This window comes from Tauraco erythrolophus, chromosome 6, assembly GCF_009769465.1.
Source record: "Tauraco erythrolophus isolate bTauEry1 chromosome 6, bTauEry1.pri, whole genome shotgun sequence".
NCBI lineage: Eukaryota > Metazoa > Chordata > Aves > Musophagiformes > Musophagidae > Tauraco > Tauraco erythrolophus.
The window spans coordinates 67,320,379-67,332,206 of NC_141470.1; the positions used below are offsets into that span (position 1 = coordinate 67,320,379).

General features: G+C 39.0%; 1 protein-coding gene across 1 annotated transcript; it reads right to left on the minus strand.

Moving 5' to 3' along the window:
* Positions 1–210: 210 nt before the first annotated feature.
* On the minus strand, positions 211–11,518 carry PCNX4 (pecanex 4). Its single transcript, XM_009989476.2, has 10 exons — positions 10,784–11,518; positions 8,929–9,108; positions 8,323–8,837; positions 7,384–7,484; positions 7,113–7,235; positions 6,508–6,871; positions 3,308–3,411; positions 1,817–2,853; positions 1,080–1,266; positions 211–716 (listed from the first exon to the last, which is right to left on the minus strand). The coding sequence occupies exons 1-10, from the start codon at positions 11,470–11,472 to the stop codon at positions 465–467; spliced, it is 3,552 nt and encodes a 1,183-aa protein (XP_009987778.2). The 5' UTR covers positions 11,473–11,518; the 3' UTR covers positions 211–464.
* Between the last annotated feature and the right edge of the window lie 310 nt (positions 11,519–11,828).

Consider the following 11,828-nt stretch of genomic DNA (forward strand, 5'->3'; position numbering starts at 1 on the left):
AAAAAAAAATCATTTAAATAGTCGTATGTACACTTTGGTTACCAACTCTGCGGTTGACAGTACTACAGTGAGCTGTAACCTGTCAGTGCAAGTCACCTGTCCAACTATTAAAAAAGAAAAATATTAAAAAAAAAAATCAGAATGCACCAAAAGTAGTTAATGATCAGAATTATGCCGCTCTTCTCTAAACTGAAGAAGAGAATTCCAGCATCTGGCTTGTCAGCCACCCAGGCAATGGTGCCTCCCATGTTCCAGCAGAAGAAAACAGTTCAAATCTTCCCGCCTGCTGAAGGTTCTGGCTAGCACCATTTCTGCCCAAATTACGTACGCTGGCTTGGCACTGCCATCCAACGCCCTTTTGAGAGTAAAATCTTACTTGTAGTGTAGAAATGTGGCACGAGCATTCGATTCCCCACGTGCAGATGGAAAACACAATAATTAATAACAAAAGTGCTACTGACATTCTAGAACAAAGGCAGATGCAGGAGTTCAGATGAGTAAACGGGGTAGCCAAGAGGTGGGTCCGCAGCTTGCACAGTCAGGTTGCGCAGGAGAACGGGGTGTGCCTGGATGCTGTAGCGTTCTTCATCATCGTTGGTGGCATACAGCAGCTCCCAGGACAGATTTGCCCACTGACCTCGGACAGCTTCGTCATTAAGTTTTCCCACCTGTACTAACAATTCCTGAAGAGTGAGGACTCGCCCGGTGTAAATTCCCTTTAAGAACAAACAGATCAAAATGTTCAGTACATTCTCCAAGTGTTTTGGTTACAAAGCACTAAAGGCAGCTTTGGGACTACATACTATGAATATCGTCCCTTTAAAAACGGCAAAGTGCACGAACTAGTCTCCTCGGTTCAGTTCTTCCATCTAGGAAGATAAGCAGGAAACATTCTGCATCTGAAGAACAACACGGCGTGACTTTCTACAACAGTGATGTCAGCTCCTGTCTAGTACAAGCAAACCTTCTTTGCACAGCCTTTGTGTTTTGGAACGCAATTAAAAAGAAAAAAACCCCAACAAACTAGTGGAAAAGAAAACCAAAGTTTGATCTTGCTTCCTAGTAATTTTTCTACTTACCAAGTTTGGGTCATGTCCCAGTGAAAAAAGGTATGGCTTTTCCTGAAGAACTGCTTGCTGCCACTCAAGATCCGATACCAGTCCGATGTACCAATCGTTTTCATATTCTTCCAGATAGTTAACCAGCTCTTTGAAGTTCTCAACTGGACCCAGACTGGCTTTGTCAACCATGAGTTTAAAAGTGTATCTGAAAGGCACAAAAAGCCATACAGTAAGTGGCGCAGCAAAAGGCAGGAGCAAGAAAGCTCCTTCAGGCTGGAAAAGGCAGAGAGGCTCCGTCAAACCTCCTCAGGCACCAGCGACTTTGTGAGTTACTGCTGTCAGTCGAGTCACCAGGAGTCAGTTCGGGTGTGCTTTTAGCTCACCCAGATGTAAAGCACATCAGCCGAAACATCTTCCATTCACCTCAAACACTGTTCCTGCTGCCTGATAATGGAAAGTGTCAAACATCCAACTCCATCACAATTCTCTTAGATTATGGGGACAATGAGTCATTTTTTCCCCACTCAACACAGCTGATTTCCAATGTTGAAGGCAGCTGCTGTGGGGAAGGGAAGAAGGAAGCAATCTCCATATCACAGTCTTCACCGCTTGGGGGTACGGGCAATATTTGTGTAGGAAGAAGCTACAAATGATCCGGTTTTAACATGAACTACTCTTAGCAAAGTGATACTTACTTTCAAAGCACATGACTCTCTATATCGGTTTTATAATCTGGGAGAATATTTTTCTTTTACCTGAATGCTTTCAATGCAAGTTGGAATAGCTCCGGTTTGCCAGTCAGCCAGTCCAAACCGACAGACCACGGAACACCACCAGCGTACGCTCTGAACACGTGGCTCGGGGCAGGCACGGTGTTATCCAGTCCAAACAGACCAAAGCAACACGCCAGTACTCCGTGGACGTACATGTCTTTCAAAGCTGTATCTTTCATAAGCTCTTCAAGTAAATTGGAAGGCTTTTCTTTCAGGTGAAAAAAGTCCAGTTGACCCAAAATGAAGTGGTACCACTCTTCTGGAAACCTCTGCCTCATTTCATTGACTTTGGAAGCAGGCACCGGGGCTGTTCTCCAGTCTTCAGGGATGCTCAGTAGCTCTGAGTAAGAGCAACTAAATGCAACCCGAGGTAAAACTCCTTGCTGTTTCCCTTTGTCTACAGCAGGAAGCCCAAGCACAACAGCCCTGTACAATTTCTCTTCTGGTGACATTTCTTGTGGGACATCTTGGCTCTGTGTTTCTACAGATCCTGGGACAGACAGATGTACTTTTGGTGTAGTTCCCAGCCGCACAGGGTCTTTTCCATCTTTCTTTCTGCCACTGGGTTCAAGATCAAAAATGTCACTATCATCAGTCCAGTCCTCAATTGTATCAACACTAAAGCTATCTTCTTCCCTCAGAGGCCGGGATCTTTCTACTGTACCACTAGGCTGATTTTCTGGAAATGATCCTTTTTTGTTCCGGTCGGCATTGCCTGGGCTTTCCCATGCTTTTGATTTTTTATAACAATACTGGACAAGCGTCCATACAAGCACTTTAATGAAATCATCTTTCAGATGCTTTAAATTCTCATGAGAGTCAATTATTCCAGATAACACATTTCTGGCATCGGAATACAGCCGCACAGGTAGAACAGTACAAGGAGTCAAAATGTGACCAAAATGGTGATTAGGAGAGAAAATCTTTGTGTGCTCCTGATGTTCGAAGGCCATTTCGAAAATTTCATCCACTCTGTGGGCTTCAGCAGCATGACAGGATGTTTCCTGCAGTTCTAGCCCCTAAAGCATAAATGAAAACAATTTGATTTTACTCTTCACCAATGCATATCCTTAAATGCTAGCAAGCTGTTTTCTTGCAACAAATTTTTTCTGAACAAATAAAGATACCTTCCATTGTCAGTATTTCCACAACTGAACCTACAAATCTAACTAGAGATAATAGGAACAGCAAAGCACTCACTACAATATTATACACAGATCAATGTCTTAAAAAAAAACAACAAATCTTTGCCTCATACAGATCTTATTAGCCAACTTATTGAAGATATGTCACAAGCTAGATGATAAAAAATTTCACATGTGCTAAGCAGGTCAGTTGCAAGACTAGTTAATATAGCAATAACATTCCTCTTTGAAAACCGACTGCAACATCAGGTATATTAGTTGAAACATTTTACAGCAAAACGTGCATGATTTCCAAACATTAGTAGGTCAGTCCTCAACACGCAGTTACCTTAATGTTAACAGCACAGTAAGTGAAGCCTTGTTCTAGCACCAATATCCACATCAGTCTGTCCTGAAAGCGGCACAGGTAATGTGATCCAGGCAGAGAGAGACCTAAACAAGAAAAACAAAACAAAAACTATGGCATTACTGCACTATTATATTGATAAAAACCTTTTGTACATGCCAACGGAGGAACTCGACTGCTAACACAAAATATTTCTGCGTCAACATCGAAATCGGTTAAAACTGGCTAACTAGTACCCTAGAATCCTAGAGGAACTAGCTGCAAAGCTAGATCTTGAAATTGTAGTGCTGTCTTTGAAAAAGCTGTGGAAAACTGGGAAACTCTCCCAGAACTGCAGGACTACAACATTCACACTGGACCCGAGCTAAGCAGCCCCACCGTCAGTTCCCTTCGTAGACACGACTGTCATGATTGAAGATCAGCTTTGGCTGCATTTCCAAGTGCCCAGTTCCCACTGATGCCACCTGGAGATCTAGAATTCTTATGACTGCTAAATACATTAAAGAATCATCACTTAGCACTGGAGTATCTTAATGGTCCTATTTGCTGTGGAATATGAAGTTTATCTTTTATGGGAGAAATAAAAAAAAAAATCTAACTGAATAGGATTTGTTATCGGCACTACTGTTCCTAAACTGACTCATCTGTATTCCAGAATGATTAGAAAATATCCCTTAGGATGCAAAATCCAGAGTGTAAATGATTCATAGCAAGTGTCATAGTATCACATCCATTTTATAGATGCATGAATAGAGGCAGAGAGATAAACATCTAGATTTTCAAGAGCAACTGAAAGATCTTTAAAGATCTGTGAATCAGTATCACACACACTGAACAGCAGCAGCAGATACAGCAGAAATCATCTGCAGGCTTTCTGCAGCACCTCTGTGCATGTGTATGTGTGGAATAAATCTGATCCCACTGCCTTAAGTTTGGCATCGCCAAAAATACAGTCACACAAATCAAACTGGGATTTGAAAATCATGTCCTGAACGACTTCAGATCACACATCAAATTAGTACTCAAAAATCCCACAATTTGGCTCTCGCTGTAAAAATTAGATGACATTTACAAAGAAAATAGTACTTTTTATCTTTTCTCCCTATTTCAATAAAAAGCCCAATGCCAAACTTCCTTGACACTGGTGCTTATCCTGTATTTCTCTTGAGTTACAGCTTATTGTTAACTTCTCCAAAACAATGGTGCTGTTCTTAAGCATGACGTTTGCTGCCAGTTTATGACCTGCTTCTGCTCTCACTCATGTCCAAGTGATCACTCACTTGCACAGAGAATTTTAGTTTTAGACTGTTGTAAGATGAAATCAGTGAAAGCATCCATTAAGCTGTAGTTAAAATTTAAGTAACCTTTTCTATCCCACTGAGCTAATGAAGTGCATTTTCTTGCTAACATTTTGCAAAGATTTTAATTCTTTTCTTGCGAGCTGTTAAAGCTACTAAAACTCCTTTACACAGAAAAAAGTATGGTTTTAAATTAAAATAGGGACACACAAAGTGGTACCTCTTCGTTTTGAACTCATCTGAGAACATCACATTTTTTCTTGCTTGAAGACATTCATTCAGAGATTTTCCCATTAAAGAAGAGACTATTTTTCCCCTCAAGACTAGTAGTTTGAATTATTTAATCTGAGGCATACATGCCACCACAGTCTTGATGGAAATGAGGGAATATATATACATATATCTCTGTGTGTGTGTGTATGTGTGTGAATATATATATTTAAAAGGTATAGATATAAAATAGCTATAACAGATACATAACAGATATATATGTATATTATAATATACCTATTGCATATATAAAACATACATAGGCTGATGCAGTTGACAAGTGTCTCTCTTCTTTAGAGGAAAAATAGCCTCCTAGTTTTATTTTTTAAATACCTCTCTCTACCCCAGTACTAAAACTGCAGAAAATGTTTCCTAGTAAACCACTTGCATTTAGTCTTCAGAAAATTGTGATTAAGGTTAACTTCCACTGTAATTTTTAAATATTAGTCCATTTTTTCTAGTAACGAGCCGTTTTCTAAGAGGCTTATGTAAATATTTGCCTCTTGTCTAAGGGCAACGATCTTTTGATTATTTACTTAGGTTCCACAAAGACTGTTTCCCAAGAAAACAAGCTTGCAATTTTAACAGTTGTTCTGTCTCCAGCAGGCAAAAAGACTCGGCATTTCTTCACCTCTGTTTATATAACTCTGTGAAATACCCATCATGATGTCTTTCACAGGTTTTAAGACCACAAGCTCTGTTATGACCCCACCCTAACTGGCTGCCCAAGATATGATGTTACCTCTTATCAACTGGTTCTATTCTCAACTGTTTACTGCTAGTTAGGTTACATCATGTATTTTACAAACACCCAGTCCACATTCACCAGACCTCATTAACATAGCCAAATTATCACAGTCACCTTCTGGATCCTGAGTAATGGGACTGATGGAGAGAGACACTTATATACCCAACCACAAAGAGCAGTTTGATCCATCTCCTTCTCTCCACTGACTGTCACGAGAACTTCTCAATTTATTGCCTCCAATTAGGTGGGATAAATCATAGAATGGTTAGGGTTGGAAGGGACCTCAAATATCATCTAGTTCCAACACCCCTGCCATGGGCACGGATACCCTCCACTACACCAGGTTGCTCAAAGCCTCATCCAATCTGGCCTTGAACACTTCCAGGGATGGGGCATCTACAACTTCTCTGGGCAACCTGTTCCAGTGCCTCACCACCCTCAGAGTGAAGAATTCCTTGCTTGTATCCAATCTAAATCTCCCCTCTTTCAGTTTAAATCCACTTCCCCTTGTCCTATCACTACATGCCCTTGTAAAAAGTCCCTCTCCAGCTTTCTTGTAGCATACCATCCTTTTTTGTTCAGTCTAAAAAGATTAGGATTGATACCGTTTCACCACCACCTAGTTTCTCCTTACTTTAAAGATAACAAATCAGAATTGTTTTCTTACAAGGATGTAAGAAGCAGAGATGTATGAGAAGGATAAGAATAATCACTTTTCCTCAATTGAACAGTCTCTGGATACCAGATTTAACCTATGCCGTGAAATGTGATTTAAATCGGACGCTACGATTCTCCTGTTCTCCAGCAACATCTTATTTCTGGAAATATTCAGCTACATTCCTTCAGAGTGTTGCTAACGTGCCTACCTAGGCTACCGGCTGCTAGCGCAGCCTGCAGAGCAACAGCCAGACTGGGAACCATCTGCTGATAGTAGACGGTGTCGGAGCAAACGCACGCCGAAGCACCCACAGGTCCTGGCCAGCTTCGGATAGGCCTGGGGAACCCAACCAAAAACACCGGCAGCGTGAAAAGCGGCAGCAAGGGAGAAGACAGGAGCGCGGAGACGGCGACGAAGGTCAGCAGGATCGGGAAGAACACGACATTGAGTGTGATTAAGGTGGCGGTAGATTTACGACGTTGTTTTTTCTCAGTCCATGATGTCAGAAGGATTGCTATGGCGAAGTGCAACTTGGAGACAAACTGAAGCAGTCGATCCCGTAGGATACCAACCTGCAAGATACGTACCACGAGCATGTTTATTTATCAATATCATTTATTCAGCGCTGCCAAAGCTGCCTTATCTACAACAATTTTAAGAAAACAAAGCATGATTATCATTGACTGGTATTAGAAAGTTTTTTAGCTTCTATTTGCTTAGGTCCTGGACTCCCTAATTCTCTAACAGGCGAGGGCAAGGAAACAAAGACTTTAAGTGACAACTATCTGCTTAAATTTGCATTATGACAATTACCAGCAAGAGTCTGATTCCTGTATCGAGGCTCCTGTTCCACCAGAGGTCTGGATTAAACACCAACATTTGTGCTATTGACACAACCACTATGTCCAGTAGGGCATTTTCTGTATTCTGCCAGACCTAAAACACAGATATGTTAGACATACATTTAAAAATGCATTTATCTATCTCTGCTTTCATGACCTGGAATATTTCTTCCAAGTCACCTTAATACTTAAATCACGTAGAAGAGAATTACTTAGGCTGACATATTTAAAATTCAAATTACCATCCTAAATATTCTTGTGAATCCAATGCAAACAGACACAGAATGAAGATTTTGTAGCGAACGGTCTAGAGACAGGAACGCTATCATAGCAAACGGAGACACTGTAATTGAAATAAAAGAATCATTGATTTCCTTTCAAAACATAATTAAAGTCTACAGAGGTAAGCAGTCTTATTGCAGAATGGAAATTTTGGCATAAAAAGAGAACTCTTCGCTTCATTATTACAAACTCCTCTTTGTTTTACCCTTCCAGGATACCAAACAGCGTATTTGCACTAATGGCCCAAGATGGCAAACATTTCTGTTGATGCTTATTTGTTGCTTGTTATTACTTTTTTTGTTGTTGTTTTTGTTTGTTTTCCCAAGAGAATGGGAATACTCAAGTAAGTAAAAATAAACATGGGAATAGCACTCATCAATCCACTTCACTAAACTGATGTTTCTTTATAAAATTAAATAATTTAGATCAAATTTTCATTTCCCTGAAGTATATACATTTGTCCCTAATCTACCAGAAAGGAGACTGGTCCCTTCGCTAGCAACTTGTAAGAACCAAATATTTAGTCAGCTTGAAGTCTCTCAACTCACTTTTGTTTCCAAGTACCTTTTAAAAAACTCTACAAGAGCCATTTTTTTCAAAAGCGAGTACTGATGTTGTAACTACAATCCTTTAAAAGGCCTTGCTTTCTGAGCTGGACTTTTAAAAAGCTCAACTTTTTAGGTTTACCCCTAAAAAGGAAATAAATAAAATCACGAATCACTAGCAAATACTCTGAACCAGTAATTTTGACCTCAACGCACAATTTAGCAACAAAAGTATTTCCAACTACTTGTGGTTTTTTAGTTCATTCACGGAATCTTGCACATACAGTAATTCTAGTGTGGTTTCAATCTTCCTACAAGACCATCTAACAAACAACAGACAGTGCGTGCTCCTACCTAGTGTTAGTAAAATCCTCCTGACAACACCAACTTTCATTAGCCTTCTTTGCTTCTCCATGAATACAGTCACAGTCCTGACATCCTTTGGATAAAAGGGGTTTCGGAAGACTCCAAACAAGTACACTCTCTGAATCTCTCTAAGAATCCACATAATTATAAGTAATATGATCAGAACGTAACTCGCCACAGCCTGAGGACTGGCTTTGGAAAATGAAGAAAAGCCTGCAAACTGGTGCAGCAGGCTAGCTTCTATGAGAGCAAGTGTCAATACAGTCAAATAAAAAATAAATTCCCTCCACCTAAATTGTATTCTAAGACCTCTGAGCATGTTTTTAGATTTGCTGGAGGCTAAATGGCTGATCATGATGTGTTTGAAGGCAAAACCAATCTCGCTTAGGTTAAGACTCAGTATGAACCCAAATCCAGTCATGAAGAGGACCGCACCAAGAGTGCTGCGAATGAAATACGATGCTATTGCTGTTCCAGCAGAAATGAGAAACATTACTAACAACCTGTGAAGGAGAAAATAAAAAAAGATTTGCTTGAAAAGTAAAAGGTTATAAACAATATTGATATATTTACAATTATGTAAACAACATTTACTTTGTGTTACTTGACATGGGTGAACCTCCTAGTCCAAACTCCAACAGTTGTTCCATTCCCCATAGAAAAAGTGCGTCAAGTGGGGGCAGAATTCCCATTGCCCATAAAAATGGCAGAAAAAGAAATACGATGTGCAAAATCTGGTTTGTCTGTTCTAGAATGGGTGTGTTGACAGCAAACCTGGATAAAAAAAAGAAATGTATTTGACTTCTGTGAAGGAAAAGATAACTGATGCGTTGGAAGACTTAACTAGTAGTAGTAGTTTAACTACTACAGCAAATCCAGAAGTACAAACATTACATATTCAATCAATGCTTTTTACTTTTTCCTTTTAAAAGGAAAAATAAGGACACGCATTTAAGCTTAGGGCAGTAATACACTAATTAGAACATCAGAACAAAAGCTAGTTTTTAATTTAAAAGATTTGAAGCCTTCAGATTATGCAGATGAGTCAAATGATGTAAGTATCCCAATTGTTTTGATACTGTTAATACACTCAAGAAATACTTGTGCAAAAAGTAAGGTCCACAAGCTGTAAGACCTCAACCGTTTAGCAAAAAAATGCCAAGTACTTTTTTCAGAATTAGAAAAGCAAAACTTTATGTAAGTCCAAGACACAAGATACAAGCATTAGCACTGAAATAACTGGCATGTTGCCTGCAGACCAAGAGACAAACTCTCTTTATGATCATAAAATGTTTTCTTCCACATAAAAGTATTAAAATTTTCCCGTAAAAATGCAAAGATCTGCATTAGAAATCTGCATAGATTCTAAGCCATACATAGTTCAATAGCTAATTAACTTCGGGTTGGACTGCTAAGATACTTGGTGTCTCTCTTCTTACTAAATAAATAAGTAAGCTTCAAAGGAATCCTGACAGGAATTTAAAGAGTGTCTGAATTTTCTCCTCAGGTAATTATAAGAATTTGGGATCCAAGACAATTCTCGTATCATAATTGAAGAGGCAACTAGGGTAAATTACTGTTAAAAAAAAAAAAAAATTATTATCATTAACAAAGACATCTCCAAGTGTAAAACTTGTAAAATCAAACATGCTTTTTTTAATGCATTTAAAGTACCCCAACCATAAAATACGTACATGTGATGAAGTGGTATAAATATCACCCGACAGGGAGAAAGAATGCATAAAGTAAATCTAAACGCATCTTGCTTTAAGAGATTCTACAAATACTTCAACTAAGACACTCATCTCAAAAGTGGAAATATAAAAATCTCCTATTTGTGGACCGACATAGTTCTTTTGTATTACAAAAGCACTTAAAAATCCAAGATCCAAATCCATATGACAAAGATATAGCCATGTTCACATTTGCTTATCCATTCTTTAAAACCAAATTCACGGTCCTTTTTTGCCTCTAATTTAAAACTCTCTGCAATCACTTTGGAGAGATTAAATTAGAAAATATTCCAGGATGAAATCTGGATATAAATCCAGTGCTCCTGAAGTTTGCAGTGTTTAGATCTATGATTCCAGGTCAGGAACATGTTTTTTGAAAACACATCCTTTAAAAGGACGTTGATGCAAATGCTCTTGCACAAAACGACTGAAATTGACACAGTAGAAGATAATTTTAGCTGTCTCTTACTTAGAAACTGCTCTAACTGCTCTTCCTAATTCATGTGGAATGGTATGAAAATTTAAGAACCATCTTTCATGCACAGCATAGAGCCTCGATTTTTACCATGTCATCTTCTAGCTTCTTTCTCTGGAGTTCCTACAGTTGATTAAAATCTCAAGATAAGTTTTCCTCAGAAGAATAATTTCATCTTTCTCATTAAAACTATATAGAATAACAATTACTTTAATTAGCCAAGTGCTGTCTTTATGTTTACCTGTGTGCCACATCCACCGCAATAAAGACAAAAATGTAGAACGGTCTCATCAGAGCGGTGATTTCGTAAGTATCCAGTGCTTGGAAAGTAGCTGTTTCGGTAGCTGTGTTTATGATTAACGAATACTCTCCTATACAGATAGTCACCCATCCAAACACAAAGATCATCACAGTTCCTCCAATATTGCTATACAGCAAGGTTATTCTGTTTGGCAGCAAATACCAAGTTCCCAACCCACACAATACCCCTGCCAGAAGGGAATGAAATACAGTGTTGATTAGATACTTCTTGCCAGGAATAATAAATTTTACTGTCTCTGAGCCTACACAGCTGGAAAATTCAAACTCATCTTCATCTGTTAGGGTATTCTGAATTTGCATTCTTTCTACTGTCACTGTTTTCTGTTTTGCATATAGATTTGTGATCTGAAGAGTGAGTGCAGTAACAAACATCAGTCCTCCTGAAAGTGCTGCAGTACAGTAGTCTTTCATAACGCCTAACTGGTACAAAAGCGTTCCTACTCCTCCCAAAACCCATGGCATCAAGAAAAGAATAATCTGATTCACGTATACGTAAGGAGGGGCACAATAGCCTAATTTAAACCGGGGACCTCCCAGCACAGTCTGTGGAAAGCGCTTCAAGAAGAACTCCTGTTTGTAATCATTCAACAGAGGTACATCTGGACCCATCCTTATTACTCAGGAATGCTGGATGAATATCATTTTTCCTGTAAGAGAACACAAAGGCAAAAAAAAGGAAACATAACTGAATCTGGAACCCCGAACTTAACCAGGGAATTCTTCTGTCCTGTTTTCATTTCCTAAGTCATAGTGCAATTCTGACACGTTAGTAGACATCATACTAAAGCACCCACAGAAGCTACTAGACTACAACTACTGAGCAATGAAATGAAGAAAGACCATCTATTTTTAAACAAAGAACATGTTCGCTATCTGAAGCTTTAGGCAACAAATAACACATGTAATCTCTTCTTGGAAGATGATAAAATCAATTCATTTCCACAACAGAACACCTTCCTAAAACT